The following is a 25,112-nucleotide window of genomic DNA, read 5'->3' on the forward strand; positions in this document are numbered from 1 at the left end:
TCTACACCAACCAAAGAGGGCTCGGCCTGCAGCAGGAGATTAAACACGCGTCGCTATTCTGCGGGGTGTCGCACGGGCTGTGGCGTGCGGCACTGCCGCAGAGAATTTTTTTCCGCCAGGAAGTAGTGGCGGAAGCCCTTCTACCACCCCGCCCACAGGAAGAACGGGAGCGCGAGCGGTGGCGGCGGTGGCGGGCGAGCGCTAAGGACCTCGGCGACGAGCTCGGGAGCCAAGCGGCGGAGCTTGTAGAGGTCCGCGACGACGGGCGGGCCCCAACGTTGGCGGCGGCGGAACGTGTTGAGGAGGAACCGTGCGAGTGGGGAGAGGCGGCAGGTGGCCGCGGTGGCGGAAGGCGAAGGCGGGGAGGAGGAGGAGGAGGAGGGAGGAGGCTGCGACGGCCTCGGTTGGGAGGAGGCAGCGGTGGCGTGGAGGTCGGCGAAGACGCCGCCTCGGTTGGGAGGAGGCGGAGATGGCGGGCATGGTGGTCGTCGGCGTCGGCGTGCCCCGCTTCTCCCGGTGGTCAGCGGCGTCGGTGTGCCCCGTGCCCCGCTCCTCCCGACGAGATCCTCTCCTCCTCGTCGGCGTTGTCGTCCCCCTCGTCCCCGCCGGATCCCGCCGCGGCGCGGTGGCCAGCGTCGTCCTCCTCCTCCGCCGCCGCATCGACGGCGTGCCCTGCTTTTCCTTCCCGGCCGCCTCCGCGGCGTCGTCCATGCTGGGCTCATGCATCCCACTAGCGAGCTCCTGCATCAGCCCCTCCTCCCCCAGCCTCTTCGTATGCTGCATCATCGTTTTCATCAGCTCGTGATTAATCTCAGCTAATTAATTACACTCTTAGTTCAGTTCGTTGCCAATTCGCCATCGCCATTGTTGCCAACTCGCCAATGCCAATAATGATGAATTGATGATGCAGATATATGTGGAGAGCGAGCTTGCCGCCGGTGAGCTTGCCGGTGACCGGCGAGTTGACTGACTGACCTCGTGGCCGTTGCTGGCGGAGTCGTGGCGGACGATGCCGGCGGCGCGTGGCTGCTTCATCCCGAACCGGATGGCTGCAGATGCGTCGGCACGCAGTCGATGACATCGCCGTCGGGACTGCCTCGTCGCCGTGTTTCCCGCTGCGGCCGCCGCTGCCGCCGGGCACCGCCCGCCGTCCTCTCTCCCGCCTCGCCTGCTGGCCTCTGGCCCTCTGCACCCGCGCGCCGCTTTGCCTCGCCTAGAAAGAGAGGAGAAGAAAAAGGGAGGGTGATGACGTGGATTACCATGACACGTGGGGCCCACGTGGGTTTCATGCTAACTCAGTAGCCACGTAGGATAAAACCGGGACCAAAACTGCCGAGGGACCTTTTGTGACCGGTTTTGATTAGTTAAGGACTTGAGATATCTGGTTTTATGGTTTGAGGATGATTTTATATCTTGATGATAAGTTGAGGGACCTTGGGTGTACTTTTTTCCCCAACCATGCCTCTCGATTGGAGGAGAGAGGGTAGGCCTACAGGGCGACAGCCCACGGCCCAGTTATCCCCCTCTCTCCACACCTAATTAATCCAAACCTTTCTCCCTCCCCTACCTAATCTGATTATCGCGTTGATTTTGTCCACCTACCCATGTCCCATCCGTCAACCGTGTGTGCGAGCGACGACTCCCTCCGGCGACCCGGTTGCTGGCTCCAGTTTCCTCCGATTTCAGCGACGGGGAGCGGGGACGACGGCCTCTCTCTCCGGCGAGCTCCCTCCGCCGCCAAAATCCACATCCAGGCCAGCTTCCATTCCTCTCCCTGCACTGTGCAGTCCACTCTGAGAACGAACGAGTCAAACTCGAGTACTCGTGTTGTTTGGAGTAGTACTAGTTTAGTTTATTGCTACTGGTTACTGTCCATCTACTGCGATTATCATGGAGAGATGGTGAATTATTGCGTGGGCCCCCACAACTAATGGACGTGGCCATAAAACGCGCTCGATTTCTGTGCCCGCACGTTTCCTTCTCCAAATTTCCCAACCAGTTCGAACGGTTTCATTTTCCTCGTGTTTTCCTTTCCTCCCCCTCTTCTCCCCCCATTTCCCTTGAGGAGGCGGCAGATCTGCGGCGAGGACGACGACGAGGATGGTGAAGGTGAACTGGGAGCTGCAGGGTTGCTGCGACCGCGACCAGAAGATCTTCATAGCCGCCGTCGGCGTCTCCACCGTCGTCATCCTCCTCGTGAGCAAGACTCCCTAGCTCCGTCCTTTGCTTGGTTTGGTTGTGTTGTGTTGCTTCTGAATCGGGTTCGTTGTGTGTGGGGGGTTTGGGTTTTTGCCCTGCCTTTGGATTGCAGCTGTGGAGGACGTTCCTGCTCACGCCCTTCAAGCTCATCACCGTCTTCCTCCACGAGACCAGCCACGCCCTCGCCTGCAAGCTCACCTGCGGAGATGTAAGTAAGCACACGCCCTTCCCCACTTACTACTTGTTACTGCGCTTTTATTGCGGCCGATGATGGATCGTGCTGTTTTTCTTTTTCTTTTTTGGGTTTTGGGATGGTATGGTGCGGATTGTGCTGTGATATGGTGATATTGGCGTGCCATTTCAATTCATCGAATTGATGGTAGTAATTGAAGGTCTGATTGGACTTGATCGTGTGAGGGAGGGAAGCGAGGGAGGTTTTGCCCATCATTTTGTGTTGGTATTTGGTAGGTGATTAGGTACCTTTCAGCAAAAGTAGGTATAGTGATGGTTGATTCCATATCGCATAATGTGGAGGGCCTTCTTACTTTTATTTATTTTTAGATGGGGAATGTTTGTTTAGAGTATATACTATGCATCTTTGCATTCGTCTAGAAAGAAGGATTTCAATTATAATCTGGACATTAGGAAGTAGCCTTTTTTCCCCCTCCTCCTTTTGTCCACAATTATCGTTTGCCACAACTGCACATTTCATCATCATTCAATTGTGGAGTTCTGTTGAAAGATTGTGAATTTTCTATAGCATAGTCATGTTTGGCCACTTAGGAATTTTCCTATGCTCCAGAGGTTTGTCGCTAGGTGACTTCAAATTGAATCTTGCCTTACATTGTTTGTTGCATGATGTGAACAATGCATGCATCCACAATCCCTCGGTTGGCAACTAGGGAGATAACTGCAGGAGATTAGGTGTAAATTAGGCTATGGACATGTCTGTTATAGCCAATCATGATGAACACTCATTCTAGTTCAATCGTCACTGTGTTAATGAACTGGAGTTTTAGAATTTATATGGTTGTTATGTGTACTGTAGCACATACCTAGGCTTTGCTTTTGTTTCTCCCTTATTTTCCATGTAAACTTCCTTGGATTTATTGCAATTTATTGTTGAAGAGCGCCAATTTTATCTGTGAACCCTGTTATAAATACTTAGTTCCTTGAACTAGTAGGATATTATTACTTCGGACATTTAGTATCTTCTTTTGTTTGTTTAGGGCTGTCCATTTGTTTTCCAAAACTTAGGTCCCCGTTTATGGAAATTCCTAGTGCTTTGCTGGTTTGAAAAGGTTTTTTTGTTCACTAGTCACCCACAATATTTGCTAGCTTCATGTGTTTTACTGTATCTGGACTTTGACAGTCCCTGATAAAATTTGCTTCAAATGTGATTGCCTTTTTCAGGTTGAGGGCATGCAGGTCCATCCTAATGAGGGCGGTGTTACTCAAACTCGGGGCGGCATATATTGGATAATCTTGCCTGCTGGATGTATATCACTTATGTATTCCTTTCAGTGTACTTCATTTGGTTGTGTTCATCTTTTGTAAAAAAAAAAGGTTTTGCTATTTTCCAAATTCATTAGTACACAATATTTAAGAGATTGGTTCTGGATAAACACCAATCAAGATGATAATGTCTTAAAGATCTCTCACTATATTGTCTAGGCTGTCCTAGGTTCCTGTGGACACCTCAATAACTTTATTAATACCTTTCAACCAAAAAGTGAAATTATTACTTTGAAATTTTTATATAAATACACAATCCTATTATCCTGTTTACCCCCTTGTTGATTTTATGCTGTACATGTTTCCTTTAGGTGATACTTCTTTGGTGTTTCATTGTTGTGAAGTCATTGTTTTGTTCCATGTGCAGATCTGGGTTCATCATTTTGGGGAATGGTCTTCATACTGGCTTCCACAAATCTCCTCACTACTAGAATTGCAGCGGGTTGCTTCATTCTTGCATTAATCGTTGTTCTTTTTGTTGCTAAAAATGTATGTCCACTACTTTGTTGTTTCAACTTTGATTTCTTTAAGTGTCTTTTGCTGCTTGTTTTCACACAATAATCATGTGTTGTTATCTCTTGCTCGGATCATGCAGTGGTTTCTTCGCTGGCTCTGCTTTGGTACGTACAAAGATGACCTAATCTTTGTTTAGAAGTTTGCTACGACACATACTATTTACATTGAAACTTTTCAGGTTTCATCGTATTCCTTGCTGTTGTTTGGGTCATTCAAGAATTCACAAAATTCCATAGTCTCAAGTATGTAATTTTATTTATAGGTGAGACTGAAGACGCCCCCCCCCCTCCCCCCATAGGCCAATATCTTTTTGGGGGTTCGGTTATCATTGCAAACACTAATTGTATGTTAGAAAGTAGTTCTTATGTTTGTTTTCATCTTACAGGTGTGATGAATAGCTTGTTTTCAGTCTACGGTAAGAACAAAAATCATACTGATGTTATTTGATGATAGAATAAGTAATGGATTACCAACTGCACTTGTTAGTAATCTTGTTGTGTTTATCTAGACATCTATGATGACTTGATATCACGAAGAGTTCATTCAAGTGATGCTGAGAAATTTGCTGAAATCTGCCCATGTCCTTGCAATGGTTGTGCATGGGGTGTCATATGGTGTGCTCTTTATTCAGTCATGTCCTTGTATTTCGTGATATTGTATGATGATTATCCTGGCACTAAAAGCTTAATTGGAATTGCTATTCTCTGTTTCAGGGGCTTCATCTCGTTTATCTTTCTTTGCGCATCAATATACCTTGGACTGGTTATATTGTCTTGAGGTAATTATGTCATTATATTATTGCAATCTGCTATGCTATTGTTGTATTAACATGCTTGTTGTCAGAGCAAAAGCAGTGTGGCACCCAATTACAGGAGGCTTAGCTTTATCGTAGGATTAAACTATTACGATATGCGGTGTTACAATATTTTTATAACAAAATAGGCATAACATGAAATTACCTTCACCTGACAATTTAAAGAAAATGTTTTGGTAAAAGAAGATTGTATTGATAGCTAAAATTGGCAATGAGTTCATTCCCTTTCAGGCACTAGCTAGATAAATTGAATTTCCTTGTTCATATGCCTTCCAATTCATCAAAGAATTTAAGCTGTTGAGAACTGTAATATATAGCTCAGCCTTGACTCTTGAAGGATAATCCCTGTTTTTCTCTTTGGCCTTCAAGGCTTCAATATGAAGGCTGACGTTTCAGCCTTGTATGTTTTGAAACAATATGTTGGTAGTTTAACTCTTTAGCCTTTTTTTTTTTTAGAGAAAGGCAGTACTGCCCAGCTTTTTATATAAATATAATATGTCTCAGGTACTGCTCTTTAGTCTTCTTTGCCATGTGCTAACTTGGTGTACTTTTTTTTGTTCAGGATTCCAATCTTCCATATACCATTTTGATATGAGAACCAAGTCAAGCTGTGCTCTCCTGTATTTGCATTGCTCTGGATGTTGGCTCCAGCTTGTATTGATCTCATGTGTCATGAGTTGTAGAAAGTTCATACAAACGGCAATCGATTTATGCCAATTGGAGTTGATGGGATAGGGATTAGTCATTCGATTCTTCCATTTAGTGCTTCTGTAGATAGCATTCTGCTTATAGTTCATCTTCATAGCTGATTAGCTGTCATTTTAGTACTATCTCATCTCTTGAATTGTTACTATTTATCAACATATAGAAATTTACTCGACAGTACAATTCCTTTTGAGTTTGGACCAATGGTAGTAACTTTTTATCTTGTCGGATCTAAGCTCCAGGTGGCCTGCTTTGCTATTTGGAGTTTGCTCACTGTTGCAGAAAATGCTAAAATGTCTCGTTGCACAGTGAAGCAAGTGGCTTGCATAGTTGCATTGCCTCGAGGGAATGGTGTCTGCCCCCACTTGTGCGCCCTCGAGGCCCCCAGTCTAGCTTCGATGGATGATACTACAGTATGCAGTTATGATTTGTGAAGTGTTCACCTGTCGGGGTCCACTAGCCCAGGGTCCCAGGCTGAACTAGTGTCAATGCATATGGTAAAAGCAGAATTTGCAGCACCTGCTGGACACCATTTTTGCCGGCAGTGTTGCTGTCCTAGAAGTTGGCTAATCACCGATTTCCTTCTGTTGCTATGATTAAGGTATGTCACATTCAATGTTTGGACACATGAATAAATATTAAATATAGATAAAAAACAACTAATTAAATAGATTGCGTGTAAATTGCGAGACGAATCTTTTAAACCCAATTACGCCATGTTTTGACGATGTGGTGCTACAGTAAACATTTACTAATGATGGATTAATTAGGCTTAATATATTCGTCTCGCGGTTTACAGGCAGATTCTGTAATTTGTTTTGTTATTAGACTATGTTTAATACTTTAAATGTGTGTCCCTATATCCGATGTGACACGCCAAAACTTTACACCCCTGGATCTAAACACAGCCTAAGAGCAAATCCAGCGATCCGATTGTTGCAATCCCACTGGTGAAGCTGAGTGAAATGGATGTTACTCCTGTGGAGCTTTTAGCTACTGTAGCTGCTATCAGAATTAGAAGCTTCCTCAAACAGTCCAGCTTTTGGTCCAGATTCTGAGAAGCTGCAGCTGTAGAATGCAAAAAATAAACTAGAAGCCAGAAACTAGGAAACCCAACTTTTCTATATTCTCAGAAGCTGGCTGCCAAACAGCTGTTTTTAATAATCTTAAGCTCCTCAAACATGCCTTAATAAATAGTACTTGTTACTCCCTCCGTCCCATAATATAACAACCTAGTACCGGATTGGACATTTCATAGTACATCGAATAGGTTGATATATTATGGGGCGGAAGGAGTACCATGTAGTCTGGCTGGCTATGGCTGTAGTCCAGACGTCCAGTACTCCCGGGGTAGCTGATCAAGGCATGTGCTGATGCGTATGTTACCAACGGTCTTGCACCTATAATACTCATTTATCAAATCCAACTATATATATTCATCTGCATTGAATCGAATGACCCATATCTCCTCCACTCCGTGTACAGATCACTCCACCCCCTTCCCCCTCCCCTCATCCCCGCGTTCATTCCCCTCTTGCACATGCCATAGGCCTAATCCCCTCTTGGGCACTCTTCCCTCTGATATGACGCCCCCGATGCTAGGTCGCTGTCGTGATCGCCTTCGCGAGCCACTGATCCTCCGCTGCCAGGTCACCGTCGCACCTTCCTCAGGTTGTTTTTGGTGTGGATCACCCACCGTTGTTGTTCCTGCTGCCTGGATCTTTGCTCAGTTGCCCTCCACTTCACTACGACTCGGACCCTGGCGGCGGTGAGGCGATCTTGAATGTGTTCTTCTATCGATTTCCTGTTTGATCTGGCAATTTGTTTTTGAGGTCATCATAATTATATATTTTTGTTTGCCTAGGGGACGAGGGTATTACTCGTAGAAAATCATATTCAAGAAAGTCAATTTTTCAGCAAATGCCTGTTCATAAGAAACTTAAATTGCTCGTAAGAAAGTTTTAGTAATAAATAAAGAAGATCGCTTCATGATTGTTTTTTTACAAAAGCTAGGGGAACTAAGGCCCCCATCGGTTGGCTTTTTTTTCTAATAAGCCAAAACGGTTTATCAGGGAATAAAAAAATTGTAGGTAAAACTTTTATATATATATATATATATATATATATATATATATATATATATATATATATATATATATATATGTTTTTTTAACTTAAAAGCCAATGCTAAAAAAAATACGTTGAAAATATATCAAAATTAATCTCAAAATTAAGTTTAAAAATTCAAAATTTGTCTTATTCTTTGGCTTATTGGGCCATCTGATGGGAGCCTAAGGTGTTGCCGTGTTGGGACCGATGGAAGAGGAGCCAACACAAGCGGTTGGTTGATTGTGGAAGCTGTCGAATGTCTTCATAGGGGGAGGAATATATTTATTTGCCAATTTGCGAAACAAATAATAGTGTTGCTACTCCCAACAGTTATCGGGTCATGTGAATGGGATAAATTTGAAGGAAAATTATGTTTGATGGCTGGTGTATAGGAATAGCTACTATTTTATGGTTTGTAAGAGAAAATGGTAAAGTTCTACAGATATTGAGTTCTACTGTAAACGAGATATAGGTCAAACATTATATGGTGATGGCGATGTATGGTTTGGATTTTGTCTACTTTCTGATTTGTGATACATGTGGAGTTGTATAGTTCAGAAAGACTCACGTAAGTTATGTAATTAAAAGTATTATAACTCACTCAATTATTATCTTTTCAATATTAAACATATCTTATTTTTTCTTGATTGCCAAGACATATAGACTCTCTTGATTATTTGATTTGCATTACTGACTACTATCGTTAGCACGGATAGATAAATTACTCTATCCGTCCTGATATGTTACAACCTATGATAGGATTAGACCCATTCCATATGTCCACATTCGTAGTTGTAGTATAGGTCTAATCTCATCCTAAGTTGTCATCCTATGTTGCCAGTACATATTGAGACCGAGAGAGTACTAGTGTCAATAATCAGACTTGTTAAAAATATGTCAACATATTTTTAGGCTGATCTCAATCGGCTTTACTGTGCGTCTGATTACTGTGCGCGAGACTACGTTTCAGTTGTGCTTGTTCGGACCTTTCGATTTCTTTTCAAAATCATCTCCTATAAAGTAAGGACTGCACATGCTTTTGCTTTTTAACTTTTTCAATATAAGATTTAAATTTACACCCACTTATACTCCACTTACATTCCACTTAGGCACTTACACACCACTTATAAATATAATTACTATGTAATTTTAGAACTTATATTATAAATACACTAAATTTATATATGTAATTTAGAAAATTATAAAGTAAATACACGCTGACTATTTTTTTAAAAAATATAACACTATAGTTATTTCTGTCAATAATTTTCTTATGGTCAAACTATACTGGTGCCTGGGTGCCTTCCTGCTCGGTGGCATCGCCGACCAAAAACCTAGCGATTGACATCTCGGCCCCACCAAACTATGGGCCCACATGTCATTCCCTCCAATAACATCCGAGTGGACTAGCGCTCCCAACTCCCAAGTCCCAACTGCCAGCTCTGCCCACTTCTCGAAGCAAAAGCCCCACACAAAACTAAACAAAAAAAAAAAACGAAAGAAAAAAAAAGAGAGAGAGGAGCAGCCGAGTCGGCCATGGCGCGGTCGCCGGCGGCGAGGAAGCCCTCGGCGGCGCAGACCGTCGCGGTGACGCTGGCGCTGGCGCTCGCCTCCGCGGGGCTCCTCTTCCTCCTGTTCCACCTCTCCCCGTCCAGCCCCACCCCGCACCCGCACCCGCACCGCCGCCTCCGCCTCCGTGGCGCGCGCGCCTCCCCCTCCCCGCGCGGCCAGATCCCGTTCGACCCCGTCATCGCGGGCCTCGAGCGCCGCCGCGACGACCGCGAGTGGGAGCGCCTCGCCGCCGCGGGGCTGCACGCGCCGGGGTTCGAGGCGGCGCCCGTCCCCGAGGACTACATCGACGGCGGCGGCGGCTTCGGCGCCGACCCCGACGAGGACTACATCAACGACGCCGCGCGGTTCAACCTGACGCGGCGGGTGGAGGCGCTGTTCCCCAAGATCGACGTCGACCCCGCCGACGGCGCCGTGACGCCCGCCGAGCTGACCGCCTGGAACCTCGCCTCCGCGCGCCGCGAGGTGATGCACCGCACCGCCAGGGAGCTCGACCTGCACGACCGCGACCACGACGGTCGCATCGCCTTCTCCGAGTACGAGCGCCCCAGCTGGGCATGGCGGTTCGATGGTACGTATGCGTATTCACATCTCTCGAGCTGACACCAGCCATCCAATTTTTGGTTCATTGAAGCGCAGCATTTGCCTCCTTAGAGATGCTAGTTGACTAGCTGCCTATCTTGGGTGAGCTCTCGCGATCTTGGTGTGTTGAATTTGGTGATCCATCAGTAGATTTTTGGTTCACTAGGTTTTTGGACTACCATTAACACGTTGTGATTTCAATTCATTTACAGAAAGAGGATGACTTCACACCTCAATGTAGGCATCATCGATTCAACCATAGCGCAGAAATAGAACTTTCAAAATTTCCCCAATTTTATTTGACTAGAAATGCTGTTTTACAAAGACATTCTGTCATCTTCTTTCACGAATTTCCTGCGGGGAGCTGATTTGGAGTGCTGTTTAATGAACTCTTAGGTCTTAACTTTTAATAAAATAGACCTAGACTATTTTCGGCTGTTCTTAGAAAATCTAAGTAATTTACATACATTCTCCATGCCTGAACTTTACACATATCTGGTCTTCCGAGTTAGGTGCTCATGGGGAACTTTTTATTTTTCCTGCGATGGAATATAGTCTCCAATCGACATAATTTCAATCCTTATGTTGGAATTAAACTCTTATTGGTATTGTCCTACATTGGCCTTCTCAGCCCCATGTATTCTAATGCTTGTGATTGGTACCAAACAATTGTTCATAAGCATATTTAAAAGTGCATTTTTGACATGTTTCATCCCTTGGTCGACTAGTAAACTTAGAATTAGAATTTTCATGTTATGTACATATTTAACAACAATTGGCATGTACAATCATCCTGGATAGTTCTGTGGATTGACCAAGTTCTATATATTACATGAAAAAGCTGTGTCTAACTACTCAAAATACACACAATAGGAATCATTAAATAAACTATGATCAGTTTCATCCAAATCCAAATGTTCTCATTTATGCGTTATCAATGTGAGCACTAAGTGTCATCTTTGTGCAGATCATAACTCATCCAATGATGGGGTGGGATGGTGGAAGGAGGAGCACTTTAATGCTTCGGATATGGACGGTGATGGCTTCCTAAATCTGATAGAGTTTAACGAGTAAACTTTTCCTCTGACTATCTATTAATCTTCTGGAGTTCCTTTCTTGTTTTACAGTATTTTCTTTGGTTTACTTTGTGCAGCTTCTTACATCCAGCTGATACTACGAACCCAAAGCTAATAAATTGGTTGTGCAAAGAAGAAGTCAGGTGCATCTTTCCCTCCAAACATTATTTCCTTACACATCTGCAAGTTCATATTTCATTTGTATCCTCCTCTTATTATCATTTCAGTTCCGCACAAACAAAATGGAGATGAAAGATATTTTTTTTCTTGCTGAACTTAGAGAGTTAGAAACTACAAAAAAGAACAATTATGAAACTCTAGAACATATTCTTAGGTTATTACTTGCTGAAACAATGCCCTTGATGGAGTGATGCTACATTCTGGCTTGTGCATCACTATGTTGTGCAATGGTTATAATTGGAGCATTTCTTACTTTTCTTACTTCAGGTTGGTGATAGTACTGGGTATTCTTTAGAGTCTAGGTACTCTGTTAGTTGACTGTGTGAAACGGCTGCATGCATAAATGCTATTCATTGCTTGTAAGTTTTCAATAGTCAAAACAAGCAGGTTTAGGAATTGAATCTTGGGCTTCAATGAAATGTATGCTTTGAAGTTTGAGCAAAAAACCTTAAAAGGTGGTGGATTTTAAAATAAAAATCCTCGACAATATTCATTCCTTGGTTGAGGCCCTGCAACAATCACATCCCTTTTAGCTTACTTTATGGGGTCAGCTGGAAATTTCAACAATTTCAATATTTTAATACCAATTTTTGTTCACTATTCAGGGAAAGAGATAAAGATAATGATGGAAAACTCAATTTTCAAGAGTTCTATAATGGATTATTTTACTCAATTCGGCATTTTGATGAGGAGGCTTCAACAGATGACTCCAATGCTTCTGATGCACCCGCAAGAAAATCATTTACACATCTTGATCTGGATAATGATGGGTATATTACAGCTCTAATGTTCTCTTGTTATCCTATATAAAGAATTCATAATTTCTGAGGATTGAGTTAGGAGGCTTACCCATTTTGCAGGCTTTTGTCAGCAGATGAGCTAAAACCTATTATTGGAAATCTCCACCCACCAGAACACTTCTATGCCAAGCAACAAGCTGACTATGTGATAACACAGGTAATACTGGCAGACTGTATCTCATTTTACTTTCAGGGTATCTTGGACTACCTTTCAGTCTAAAGCAGTCAGATTTTTTTATCTAGATTCTGGAGTCATAAAGTGTCACCAGTGTTTGTACAGCAACTTGCACTTTTTTATCGAAACATACAACTTCAATCAAGTCGAATGAGTGACTTAACAACATGTTTCACTTTGCTGGAAGGGTCTGATGATGTGCTAATCTAATAACCCATCTGCTGGTTTCTCCAATGTAGGCTGACACAAACAAAGATGGGCAACTGAGTTTGCAAGAGATGATTGAGAACCCATATGTATTCTACAGTGCTTTATTCACAGAAGATGATTATGGGTTTCATGATGAGCTTCGGTAGTTCCTGGATGGTATGTAAGAGACACAATAATGCACATTGTTTGCTTTATTAAAATCACTTAAATTTCACTAGCCCATGAATTTGCTATGTTTGCTTATCAGCAGGAGGTACTCAGGAATCACCCACCTATGGAACACTTCATTAGACATCGATGTGAATAGATAACTCCCATCATCTGTAGGTTTCACCTATGGGCTGCAAGAACATTCGAGGGTATATAATTTGAGCTGTTCTATCTGTTATTCATTTTTTCCTTTGCACTTTAGTCTAGAACACATTTGTCTCACCAATCTCGCTTTTTCTGGCAGGTGATTCCATGTATAACACGAGCGTGTTTCATGTACACAGTTCTATAAGTAGGGCGTTCTTTTGTAACCTTAACCTTTCTTGATTTATTTTCTTCATATGTATGATGAGGTAGCATTGGTTCATTTATTTATTTTTATTATTGCAAAGTAGAACTATATTTTTGGATCACACACTTGTAAAACTACACAACAAGAGAAGTGCAACCATAGGCTGCATATCAGCTTTCTTGAACTCATGATTGCGGAAACCTCGACCTTTTGGAAGTGTTCTTTTTTCCTCTCTTCTGCATGTGTGACAAATGCTGTCTATTTTCCAAGAAAAAAAAGACGCTGTTTTTTTTTTCTTTTTGCATTTGATGGCAGGTGCAATCAAATGATATGCAGGATGTTCCTTTTCTCTTTTTTTTTTGAAAGACTATTCAGTTCATTTCAAGGGACACATGTTTAACACTTTTCACACACTCAATTAGTTAACTCTCCAAACTTCTACTGTACATAATATAACTTGCTTTATACTTGAGAAATATCTGCAAGATTTCTAAATTACAAATTTAACTTGAAAATACAAACTAGCCAGATTTGCAATTTGCTCTCTTAGCAAACACACCACTAGCAGATTAGCAACACACATATACTGTACACATACTTCACACAGTGCTAGGCTCAGGCTGAGGTGAGCTCAGGTGTTGGTCCTCTTGATGGCCCTGAGCTTGACGCCATGGCGGAAGGCGAGGACGAGGTCGAAGTCGAACTGGAGGGGCGACTCCATCGCCGGCGAGTGGCGGAACACGTAGCGGCGGTAGAGGCCGACGGCGGCGAGCTTCACCTGCTGCAGCGCGAACCTGTGCCCCACGCACGCCCGCGGCCCGATCCCGAACGGGATGTGCGCGTACGGGTGCCTCGCCCTCTCCTCCGCCGCCCCCGCCGCGAACCTCTCCGGCCTGAACTCCTCCGGCTCCGGGAACTGCGCCGCGTCCCTCGCCAACACCCCCGGCGCCAGCCACACGTACGTCCCCTGCACCCACAACATCACAATCATGAAACCACGAGCTAGAGTACGGTTCTTCTCTCTCACCCTATCCCTCGATCCCAAAGACATGGATAGAGTATGGTTCTGTGTCGATTGTAAGAGTTGGGTTTTGAACAATCCCGGCTGTACGTCCTTTGTTGGCTAGCGGTGGCCGGTCACATTTAGCGGCGGCCTGTCCAATGCTAGCCTTCTCCAAGATTTGTATGTTGGTGCTGTCGGTGTGCGGGTGGTGATATAATTTTTTTTCTTGGTTATGATCTTCTAGGGTTTGTAATTTTTTCCCGCTCTATCAAGATGAATTTCGCGTTGTTGCGAGTCGTTAAAAAAAAAAAAAAGAAGCCACGAGCTCGCCGCCGGCGAGGTGGTGGTGACGTGGGTGTACCTTTGGGAGGAGGTGGCCGGCGATCTCGACGGGCTCGGAGGTCTCCCGGGCGATGAGCGGCGAGACGAGGTGGAAGCGCATGGCCTCCTTGATGACCTGGTCGAGGTAGGGGAGGCCGGCGTGGAGCTCGTCGGCGCCGGGGACGCGGCCGCGCGGCGCGAACCCGTCGATCTCCCGGAGGAGCCTCTCCTCCACGCGCGGGTGGCACGACACCAGGTACACCACCGACGACACCGTGAACGCCGTCGTCTTCGTCCCGGCGATCAGGTGCTCGTACGCCAGCGCCCGGACGTGCCGGTCCTCCAGCGCGAAGCCGCCGTGCCCGCCGCCGCCGCTCTCTCTCGCGTCAAGCAGCGCCGCGATGAAGTCCAGCGCCGCCCCGTCGCCGGCGTCGCGGTCACGCCGCCGGCCGGCGATGATGGCGTCGATGCGGCGGCACAGGCGGCGCTCGTTCTGGTCCATCTTGTAGTCCGCTGTGCCGGGGACACGGCGGAGCAGCCGCTTGCACGGCGTCTGGACGCACGGCAGGAAGAGGCCCAGGATGGTGGACAGCGAGCTGGACAGGTCCATCTTGATGAACTCCATGGACTTCTTGTACTCCCTCAAGAACTCCTTCACGTCGTCGTCGTCGTCGCCGTCTCCGTCGTCGCCGGCGGCGGTGTCGGCCGCCTTCCTGGACAGGCCGAACTCGATGCCGAACGCCGTCTTGCCGATGATGTCGATGGCCATGCACAGCGAGAGCTGGCAGAAGGGGATGCAGTCCTGGTCCGGGCACCCGGCGACGTTGTCCACCAGAGCGTCCACGTACGACTGCATCGTCGGGATGAGTCCGGCGAGCCTCGCCGGCTGGTACAGCGGGATCACCATGTTCCTCATCGACGACCACGTCGAGTCCCTGACACCACCAAAAATACCAGCATTGCAATACACACACATCAACACATTTGTTTTTCAGATTTCCGACAAAGAAACCAGCCTTTGCCTTCTCAGATTCTACTGGCATCTTGGCACAGATAAGCAGAGTTTTTTTTTCTTTTTTCTTTTTTTTTTGAAACGATCAGCACCAAACAGTGCGAAGTTTACCTGGTGAGGAAGAGGGCATCCTGGTGAAGCGTGCCGACGTTGGGAGGCGGGGTGCTGCGGTTGCGGATGTCCTTGAACTTCTTGATGCCGACCTCCTTGCAGAGCTCAGCATTGGCCACAATCACCAGTGGCTGCCTCCCCATGTGAAACCTGCAAGCACAGTACAGCCTCCTCCATGAGCAACCAACTCTCAAGATTGGCATTCAGACATAACATGAAATTCTGTTCTGCTCCCATTATTAGCAGTTTAGCATCATTACCTGAAGATCGGACCGTACTCCTTCGTGATGGCGCGAAAGACGTCCGGCCCGTTCTTGGCGAGAAGATGAAGGTGGCCTATGGGGAACCTGGTTGGAGGCCCTGGAACTGTCCTCAAGCTCCAGAAAGGTGCATAGAAGTATACCAGAAACACAGCAAGCAGAGCCAGTGAAGATCCAAGCAGCAGAACAGGTAAACCTGGGGTTGCAACATGGCTGATTTCAAGTGCAATGGAGCAATTGCTTGCCTCCATGGAAGATGCTTGCATGCTCACAACTTTGCAATGGAGAGTTTGCTAGCTCGCTGGCTGCTTCTGGTGCCTGGATTGGTGCTGCTCATGCCAATTTAAACGTGAGGCACGAGTGATTGTCCTCTTCATGCTGCTATTCTCAGGACTTGCTGTAGCAGTGGGGAGCCGTTCCAGAGAGGGGCGATAGAGAACGTGTGGTGACACGCGCCACACACCAGCAGTTCTTGACCTGTGTAAGACCAGTGAAAAATCGAGTAATTTCATTGTAAGCAAAGAGTTTTTGAATTCTAAAAGTGCTGAACCTTCATTTCCAACCAATCGTTAGCAATAGCATTTCAAAAGACTGTCTACAGCCAAAAGTTTACATACAATAGCAGATTTCTTTTTTCTGATTTATCACCTTATCTTTGACTATATCAATATTTGCTTGATCAATTGGCCTAACTACTATACACACACACAAACGCGCACACACTACTTGCATTGTCTACAAGCTGTTATTTTATACTTTTTATAACCCAAAAACAGGGAGAAATTGTGTGAGCAAATAGCAATAATATAAAATGAGTGCAGTAGTCAAATTGTGATTTTTTCTACAAAGTGTCCACTTATCTATCTGAACCCACATATTGAATTCCAGTTAAACCGGCAGCCAACATAAATGCGACAGCACAAACTGAAGGAAGCAGAAACGTAGGGATCGTTCTTGGCATATCCTTTTCAGATGGAATTGGGTTCTGTGGTGGTTCAGCCATTGGTTTCTTTCTCATATTTATTAAAGCACATGTGCAGTGACAACAAGGATATCTCTGATGGCAACCATGAAGGCATTGGAATGGGGAATCAAATGGATACCAGTACACCAATTTTAGCACTGTAATTTGGTCAAGAAATTTTACACTGGCTAGTATCACTGCTTTGCAATCTTGGCCAGTGTGACAGTCAAAATGGCTGTCAATATTGCCGTGTGAAAAGAATAACCTTTGAAAGTATCTGTCAAGATTCCCAGTGGGATGGAATTGACACCAGGATTCTGACAAGGATGGTATTAGCACCACGATACTTGGGGGGAGGGGGGGGGGGGGGGGCATCTTCCACACCTTTTGTGGTGCTATGCTTTATGCATTATAAGCTCAGCAATGTGCATGTGTCACTCGTAGGTCAGATCATTCTCTTTTCTACTAGTTTGCATGTAACTCACTAATCCACCATGCCACATGTTGTACACAAGTAAGTGGAAAATTATTCGTGAATCATGAAGTTTTGAATATCTAACCTTACCTCGTGGGATTTGATTCGACATACTGACGCCAGTTGAAAATTATGCGAAAAGCAGCAATTTTTTCAATAAGAGTCGTCGAAAGCACCACCCTCCATCTACTTTTTATAGTCATATTTCATCTTGGCACACAGACCAAGGATAAGTAATTCTACTTATCATCCATTTAAATATGCTATTAGTCATTCCTCGTAAACAAGCGATTCATTAATATTTACATTTCTCGATGCCCATGTAGCCAATTTTGAATGGAAGAATGGAGAGTCACGCATTAAATCTGAGAAAGTCATTAAGAGGATAGGTTGTTGGATTGAAATATACCTATCAAAAATAAATTTTTCAGATTTGGAAATATGCCTATCAAAAATAGATGGAGGGAGTATCAAGTTCTCATTTGTTGCGAAATGTATCATGCGTTTTAAAATATCACTTCAAAATTAATAATAATTGGCCGAACAAATTGCAAATCAGTTCAATTCTATGGGATCACATAAAGTCCATACCTTTATCAGAAAACCAGGTATTGGCAGTTACCATCTGGTTACTAGCATTCCACCCTTCCCCAGTTGATTCCTGATGATGTAGTACAGCAGCAGCATCAGTATTAGTAGGTGTTTGGGAGATTCCAGGATCCCAGTTCCCTTCAGCATGGCCTACAAAATGAAAAACAATGGTCCACATTCTCTGGATATTGATTGCAGGGTTAACATTGTTTCTCCTGTTGCCATCTCCCAGAGGAAATATTCTCTCCTCGATGCACCCTTTTCTTCAAGGCTGATAGAGCCCTGTTCTTTTCCAGCCATCATGGGGCCCAGCTCTGTTCTTTTCCAAACTAAGACGTCGTGCTTGTAGTATACAAACATGTTCCATTTCCAGCTCTGTTCCATTTTAGATTTATAAGGTTATTACAACAGTGTAATATTTTCTTCTCATCTATTCAGTCCACTTAGCAAGTTGCTGATAAATGCTATCTAACTAAAACTTTGGTTTAAGTTTCTCTCTCGATATTTTCTGTTTCCATCTATTAAAAAGATGAATGCTCCTCTTTAGTTATACAAAAGTACATGCAGTGGTACGGTAATATACATGTTTAATTACTATGAGCTTATTTGCGCTGCAACTCCTCCACTTGATTCATGGTAATGCCTCAGAATTTTGACATTACAGGGCTAAGCACATTTCGGACCACACAGAAATATCTAGTCCAGAAGTGTAAAAGAAGACAGATGACAAAGCACGGAGAGATAAATATATTTCAGAGTTGACTTGCTCTGGTCTCCTTTATCAAAGGTAAAACTCATTAAATACCTCAATCATGAGAACTCATAAGGTACCCGTGCATGGATCAAATGGGAGAATGCTTAACTTATTCAGATTCTAATCTTATTTTGAATTGATTTTACCTATCACAACTAGCACTCATCAAATAGCCCTCTAATCAACAAGAAATCAGGGAAAAAAAGAGAGGAAAAGATGACTGAAGATATTTCGTAGGCTGATAGGCTCTATCAAGAACCTAAGATATTCGTGGACACCCACCAAAAAGGAAGAAAAATACTCCAGCTGCACAGTAGTTTCCATTAAAAATGAGTGAATGATACACGGGCCAACAAAGGTGACCGACAACCTGTCACTTTTTGACCCTACGTGCAAATGCATGAGACTGAGAACGACCATAGTTAAACCATAGATCCAACGCATAGTGTACCATGAAGAATCTCTCGGTTGTGTATCAGTTGTCATGACAAGAAACTGGGTCCCAAAACTGAACCGAATGAGTAATTTATGGATTAAACTGACTCTACGGAGCTATATTACCATGTCATTGAAGTAAAAAGTAAGTCAAGTGAAGCGACTAGACAGCAAACCCTATAGCATGAAGCTTTACTATGTTTAACATAATTTGGCATCGATGCTGTGGCATTCAATCTCCAGTATCAGTTTTTACATTGCATGAAGCAATTGAAAGAAGATAAAGGCACACAACTTTTGTTCACCGGTTTAGAGCCCTTAGTACAATATTAGGGTAACAGGAAAAGGTCAATAGTAAATAAACCCAACTTGGACAATTATTGTACCAAGTCACCAGGGAGATGGGGAATCTCCAGCTGTTGAAGTTTTGCACGGCTTGTAATATGTGCGTGCATTTTTAATTTGTGCCCCTGAATTTCGCAACTCTCTTTCTGACAATGATGTGCATAAACCCCTCATTCCTGGACATGCAACCTGATGGCTCAGTGTTTGGTGATGAATGTTGGGGAGGCTCTTCCTCTGTAGGCTAAGGTAGTGGGACAGCGGCCGTATCTCAGTAGGCAGATAGCTAGGTAAGTATGTATGACTTGATGTGGAATTTTGGATACCAAGGATTGAGGTGATAATAGCTGAAAGTGAAATGTTCTCACCATATCATGTGATGACAATCATCTACTTCAATTCCTTTTTTACAATCGATTACTCCAGCCTATGCATTTGGAAGGCAAAGGAGAAGGGCAGAAGGCCAAAAATCGTGCATCATGGTGCGATTGAAGGTTTCAAAACTGTTTAGGGTATGTTTCAAACATAGCTGCCGCATAGGAACTTTCCAGAAAGCAGTATACATCTATAAATAATCCAAAATCGCCATAAATACTTCATTCACGAGGCCAGAGGATATCGTATCAGAAGTTAGGCAACTCAGGTGGAGATGAGGAACTGTGGTATACAGTTACATATCAATGATTTGTTGTCTACTTTATCTTTGCTGGTGACTTCTAATCGAACCTAGGCCTCGTGGGTGAATAGTACTTCTTTGGAGTGTAAAGTATAAAGATAAGGGGAGAGGTCACGAATCCAATCTAGATACTGAAGAATATACGAGCACTGAATAGGCAACAGGTTCATAACCAATGACAGCAACCTAAAGCTGTGCCACCATTGGTGTATATACAAGAGTATTCTCTTGGATAGTTGGAAGTTGTCCCACCATTGGCTATTCCATACCTTTACATGGAAGGTGAACATAAAGTCTCATATGCCATGATAAAGTTCTTCTGTAGTCTTTGAATTTGCCTTGGCCTAATTATTCCTTGCTCCTTGTGTGTGACAGGCACTAATAGACAAGGGTCACAGGGTACTTCTCTAAGGTCAAAATGCTATCGAGCTAGTCCAGCAAAAAGTTATGTTATGCTAGTTTGATACTCCTATGTGGATTCAAATAATTGATTTGGCTACAGTGCTGATATAATTTTTCCAGATTTGGTTTGTGAAATGAATTGAAAAAAATGTGTGGTACGTAAGTTCAAGCATCAACCTCTTTGTAGAAGGAAGATTAGATTAAATAAAGACAGTCAACTCTGCAGTCTCAACGATGTTTTCTTAAGAAATCTAATACAACTGGGAGGTGACAAGGAAGCATATTGTCGTAATACATAAGCAATATGATACTAAAGCAGCTGCAGTCTGATCAGAAAAAATAAAGATGATTGCTACATAGCACATACCTCAGTTCTCCTTTTAGCGAGTAGGGAAGCTAGCCAAATCACAAATCTTTTGACAACTCTGCTTTGGAATCTACCATCTCTTATTGACGAATAGACAACTTGCTACCAAAGTACCAAGTCATTTTTCCAACCAGGTTCTGGCGTTAATAGTGCTCGCCATTCCTTCATCCCAATTGGCTAAACTAAAATAAAATACATCAGTCGCTGAATCCTGTTTCATAGCATTATTGGAGTAACTGATAGCGTGATGATCAACAATTCAACATGGATAATTCTTGTTTTCTTCTGGCAGCACATAATGAGTCGTAATATTTCGATTTTCAGTAGAGAAAAAGCTACGTTCGGAAAGAATCATTTTTCTCGGAGACTATGTGCGATTACAGAAATCATTGTCTGCATATACTGTAGGTGATTGTACTATTACCAACTGATTTGATTTAAGGACACACGAATGATATGCATGTTGGCCTATGTAATAACACCGTTTCTTGGGGGCCAGTGTCGGCTACACTAACTCAACTCTAGGAATGCTCATATATGCATTCATCTGTCCCATATAGGCTAAGTCCAAGCAAATAATTGGTGAAGCTTCCATAAATTAAAGAATTCTTAATGTGTAATTGTGCATTTTTCTTGCTTACATAAGAAGAGATTATTATTACCCGATGGAAACGCAATTCTCAAGGTAATTTTGGCATTTCGCAGACAGCAAAATCTCACAAGTTTTATTACTACTAATAACAAAACCGCAGAGATTTTTAGTCTGAATGGAGCTTCCAATTTCACACATAATGCACAAGAACATTTATAATCAGATCCTGCGAAACCCAAACGAAAACCGCCAACGAAAACCGTGTGATTATTAGAAGAAAACCACCTGATGATTTCGCGTGGAAGGATCGGAGGCGCTCGAGCGAGGCAGAGGGGACGGCCGAGCCGCGAGAGCTCAGAGCGCGCCGCCGCGGCCTCTGGCGACTGCGCCCGCGCGAATGCCGCCGCCGTCGCCGGAGGTGGCGGCGGCGGGCGGCGGAGGGGGGAGAGAGAGAGAGAAGAAAGGGGAGGGGTAAAACCGTAAAAACCGTAGGAAAGCGAGGGTGAAAGTGAAAAGCGAGAGGAAAGGTTGGGGGGGGGGGCATTGACAAGTGGGCCCCGTTTGCAGTGACACGCCATCTCCTTCCGGTAGAGGGAGCCCGTCTCGCCTCCGCTCCGATTCCGGCGGCGGCGACTCCACCGGCGGCGAAGCGCCGTCGCCGGCCACCGCCACGCGTCGCTCTCTGTCTTCTCTCGATCATTCACTCACCCTCACGACACCATTCCAATCCCGTTCGGATTTCGGAATAGCCATTAACAGTTCTTGGCTTCTTGATGTTTTTCGAAACAAAAGTTCTTGGCTTCTTGATGATTTGCTCTTAGCTGCTGTTCTATGCAATTTTTCCAATGCAATGTTCAAGATTTTGTTGTTGTTTTGTGTGTGTGTTTTAATTTTTAATTTGCTGACGCTCAGAATTTGGAATTGCTCCATAAACGTTTGGAGGATTTGTTGTGACTTTTCCACAATGTTTCTTCTCATCTTGATTGGTTGCCGTGCACCCCAAGCAGCAAAATTCCAAACCTTGTTTAGAATTGATGTGGTCAATCCAGGCGTCCAGCCGATTGGTGGATTATGGTGTTCTTTATATATCATGTTTTGGATACACTCCACATTGATCTAGACATCTAGTCTCATATGGCAGTGAACTAACATTTTTTTTGCAAGTTGGTCTGAAGGGAAAGTTCATGGCTACTGCTCTGTTGCTGTATGGTTTACATCCACATATTTGATGGACTCTCTTCCACACTCAAATTTAATTTACTAATTTAGTGATGTATATATAGGCAGTAGGCACATAGCATACTTGAGCATGTTCTACTTCTTCTAGCCATTGATTTGTTCAAAAGATTTGGAGATTGTTCAGTTTTTGTTTGGTTTCTTTTAAATTTAAGTAGCACAGAATGGAGATGCAGGAAGGAAGGAAAGGGGTGCCATCGTTGCTCTCATCTCAGGGAGAATGCATTGCATCCAACATCACACAGGTTATATATATGCTTAAGTTTCTCCTTAGTTGCAAATTTTGCTCTTTTTGCAATTAGATTTGGTTTAAGTAAATTCTGTATTCCTGTCTTTCAGCTGATTGGTTGGACACCACTGATAGAATTGAAGAATATTGCTAAGAAAGATGGCATAGCTGCTCGGCTCGTTGGGAAGATTGAGCCATACCAACCCCTTTCCTCTGTGAAGGATCGGAGTGCTCTCAGGTGATTGTTCTAATCTCTCTAGATCATCTTGATGTACCAAGGTTATTCAAGATTATTCAAGGATAATGTGAGTTTAGAATTTAAATAACACCATGCCAACATGTTGAGTTATGCAGTTTTTAGTGCAAACAAGAGTTATTTCAATAGAAATTACTTACTAGGAAGAATTTATCATAGAAATGATAGATTGGCAAATGTTTCTTGTTACTACCACATGGTAGGGATAAAGTTATTCCCCTCAAATTTACCAACTTTTGACAGCAATATGAATGAATCCATCAAATTGCTATCATGACAAGTATGAATGCTGACTTGCAGATTGATCGAAGATGCAGAGGAGAGAGGCTTGATCTCACCTGGCATCACAACACTAGCAGGGGTCACAAGCGGCAATCTCGGTATCAGAGTGGCGTTTGTTGCTGCTCAGAAAGGCTACAAATTCATCGCTGTCATGCCTGCTAAACTCTCGATAGATAAACAGATCCTGTTGAGATACCTGGGAGTTGAAGTGATATTGGTTGGTAAGAAGCTTAGCTCCATGGCCCTCGTATTACAGGTCAGATGTAACATGCTTGTCTCCTGCAAACCCTGCACTGAATGGATTCAAGGGGCTACTAGATAGAGTTGAACAGCTGAAGAAGGATATGGAGAATGTGTTTGTTATAGATCAATTCACCAATCCTGCTAATCCTGATGCACACTTCAGATGGACAGGTGACATAATTTTCTTTTAGAAGTAAAGTTGATGTAGCCGTGTTCAAAATGTTTGTTTTATGTAATAAGTAGGGGAAAATAGTGCTTTTTCCCTTTGTTCTTGCAACTTTGTATGGTAGTCTATTTACTTCCCTACATGTGTGATTTTATCTGAGATTTTTCTGAGAACTTATATACAAAATTTTCCAAGTTTCCACTTAAGTTGTGGTTTGCACCATATATCTTGAGTCTTGACTACTAATTTCAGGTAACATATTTGACCTGAAATGTGTACTGAACTAAGATTTGTTCTCAGGACCTGAAATATGGAAAGATACAGCAGGTAAAGTAGACATATTTGTAGCTGCATCTGGATCAGGAGGCACAGTCACAGGCGTAGGGAGGTATCTCAAGATGAAGAATCCATCCATAAAGCTGATATGTGTTGAACCAGCTGAAAGTGCAGTAATTTCAGGTAACCTATTTGGCCACTATATTGATATTTGCAATCCACTCAGCAATGCCACATAAACTGAATGCAAAGCTGAGAAAATGAGCATGTATGGTAACTGGTATATCTACAATGCTCATTACTACTCCTAGTTTTCATTTCTTACTGTGTGAGTGTGTTATAACTTGTAGGAGGTGAGCCAGCATTCCATAACATCCAAGGCATAGGTCCAGGATTTATCCCAGAAATATTGGATAGATCACAAATAGATGAGATAGTAACAGTAACCACTCAAGAAGCTATGGACATGGCAAGAAGGTTGGCAAGGGAAGAAGGATTGCTCGTTGGAATATCTTCAGGAGCCAACGCAGCTGCCATCTTGAAGGCAAGCTCTTTCATTTTTTTTCAGCAAACGCTACAGTAATGATTTATTATAGAAACATGATTGTCAATTACATTGCTCCTCTCAATTTGTGTACTGATTGATAGGTTGCAGCAAGGGAGGAGAACAAGGGAAAGATGATCGTGACGATGTTCTCCAGTGGTGGGGAGAGATACCTGAATTCGGAGCTATTTGCGCAGGTGAAGGAGGAATGCATCAACATCAGTGGTGGTTGTTCTACTCTAATATTGTAAGATGCTTCTGTACATTGGTGTTATTACTCTTAGTTTAGAATCAATTGTGTGGATGTTCAGATATGCAAAATGTTACCTGTTCCTTTGCTGAATGCTGAGCCTGTCTGTGGCCTGATCTGGCTATATAAGCGAAACGTACAATTCAATCGTTAGTCACGCTCGTTTGGAAGGTAAGGAAAGATAAAATCAATAGTAACTTCTTCCTCTATGAAATGCCAGCATTCTCACCGAACCTCTGTCCTTACATATTTCTATTCTATACAGGGACAACAAAACTCACATTTGTTCTTTCCATCTTCCAATATGCTCAGCTTTGTTCTTTTCTGATTAAATATAGATTTTTATCTCGGTTTCCATTAGTACGTGTTTCAA

At 43.6% G+C, this 25,112-nt stretch overlaps 5 protein-coding genes across 9 annotated transcripts; 4 read left to right on the forward strand and 1 right to left on the reverse strand.

The window, feature by feature from the left end:
* On the forward strand, window positions 1–1,639 carry LOC127764203 (uncharacterized). Its single transcript, XM_052289050.1, has 2 exons — window positions 1–772; window positions 911–1,639. The coding sequence occupies exons 1-2, from the start codon at window positions 470–472 to the stop codon at window positions 968–970; spliced, it is 363 nt and encodes a 120-aa protein (XP_052145010.1). The 5' UTR covers window positions 1–469; the 3' UTR covers window positions 971–1,639.
* Window positions 1,640–1,810: 171 nt separating this feature from the next.
* On the forward strand, window positions 1,811–5,953 carry LOC127764202 (uncharacterized). The gene is made up of 10 exons (XM_052289049.1): window positions 1,811–2,196; window positions 2,312–2,407; window positions 3,613–3,697; window positions 4,082–4,203; window positions 4,310–4,334; window positions 4,409–4,492; window positions 4,616–4,645; window positions 4,739–4,844; window positions 4,944–5,008; window positions 5,607–5,953. The coding sequence occupies exons 1-9, from the start codon at window positions 2,101–2,103 to the stop codon at window positions 5,005–5,007; spliced, it is 708 nt and encodes a 235-aa protein (XP_052145009.1). The 5' UTR covers window positions 1,811–2,100; the 3' UTR covers window position 5,008; window positions 5,607–5,953.
* A 3,376-nt stretch (window positions 5,954–9,329) lies between these two features.
* LOC127764346 (uncharacterized) lies at window positions 9,330–13,140 on the forward strand. 2 transcript variants are annotated; one of them, XM_052289215.1, is made up of 8 exons: window positions 9,330–9,998; window positions 10,977–11,079; window positions 11,163–11,228; window positions 11,871–12,035; window positions 12,126–12,222; window positions 12,480–12,606; window positions 12,698–12,809; window positions 12,905–13,140. In XM_052289215.1, exons 1-6 carry the CDS (start codon window positions 9,395–9,397, stop codon window positions 12,594–12,596), a joined length of 1,152 nt encoding a protein of 383 aa, XP_052145175.1. In that variant the 5' UTR covers window positions 9,330–9,394; the 3' UTR covers window positions 12,597–12,606; window positions 12,698–12,809; window positions 12,905–13,140. The 2 variants fall into 2 exon arrangements, with proteins under 2 accessions (XP_052145175.1, XP_052145176.1); XM_052289216.1 differs by having other exon boundaries at window positions 12,701–12,809.
* A 118-nt stretch (window positions 13,141–13,258) lies between these two features.
* On the reverse strand, window positions 13,259–21,715 carry LOC127764345 (cytochrome P450 711A1-like). 4 transcript variants are annotated; one of them, XM_052289213.1, is made up of 7 exons: window positions 21,543–21,715; window positions 20,666–20,842; window positions 17,690–17,759; window positions 15,660–16,136; window positions 15,400–15,549; window positions 14,317–15,211; window positions 13,259–13,919 (listed from the first exon to the last, which is right to left on the reverse strand). In XM_052289213.1, exons 4-7 carry the CDS (start codon window positions 15,923–15,925, stop codon window positions 13,584–13,586), a joined length of 1,647 nt encoding a protein of 548 aa, XP_052145173.1. In that variant the 5' UTR covers window positions 15,926–16,136; window positions 17,690–17,759; window positions 20,666–20,842; window positions 21,543–21,715; the 3' UTR covers window positions 13,259–13,583. The 4 variants fall into 4 exon arrangements, with proteins under 4 accessions (XP_052145173.1, XP_052145171.1, XP_052145170.1 ...); XM_052289211.1 differs by having other exon boundaries at window positions 17,690–17,839; XM_052289210.1 differs by having other exon boundaries at window positions 17,690–18,064.
* Window positions 21,716–21,813: 98 nt separating this feature from the next.
* Window positions 21,814–24,832, forward strand: LOC127764347 (cysteine synthase-like). Its single transcript, XM_052289217.1, has 7 exons — window positions 21,814–22,738; window positions 22,833–22,960; window positions 23,279–23,481; window positions 23,546–23,674; window positions 23,970–24,128; window positions 24,296–24,489; window positions 24,594–24,832. The coding sequence occupies exons 1-7, from the start codon at window positions 22,658–22,660 to the stop codon at window positions 24,738–24,740; spliced, it is 1,041 nt and encodes a 346-aa protein (XP_052145177.1). The 5' UTR covers window positions 21,814–22,657; the 3' UTR covers window positions 24,741–24,832.
* Window positions 24,833–25,112: the final 280 nt, after the last annotated feature.

Source organism: Oryza glaberrima, chromosome 2, assembly GCF_000147395.1.
Source record: "Oryza glaberrima chromosome 2, OglaRS2, whole genome shotgun sequence".
Classification (NCBI taxonomy): Eukaryota; Viridiplantae; Streptophyta; class Magnoliopsida; order Poales; family Poaceae; genus Oryza; species Oryza glaberrima.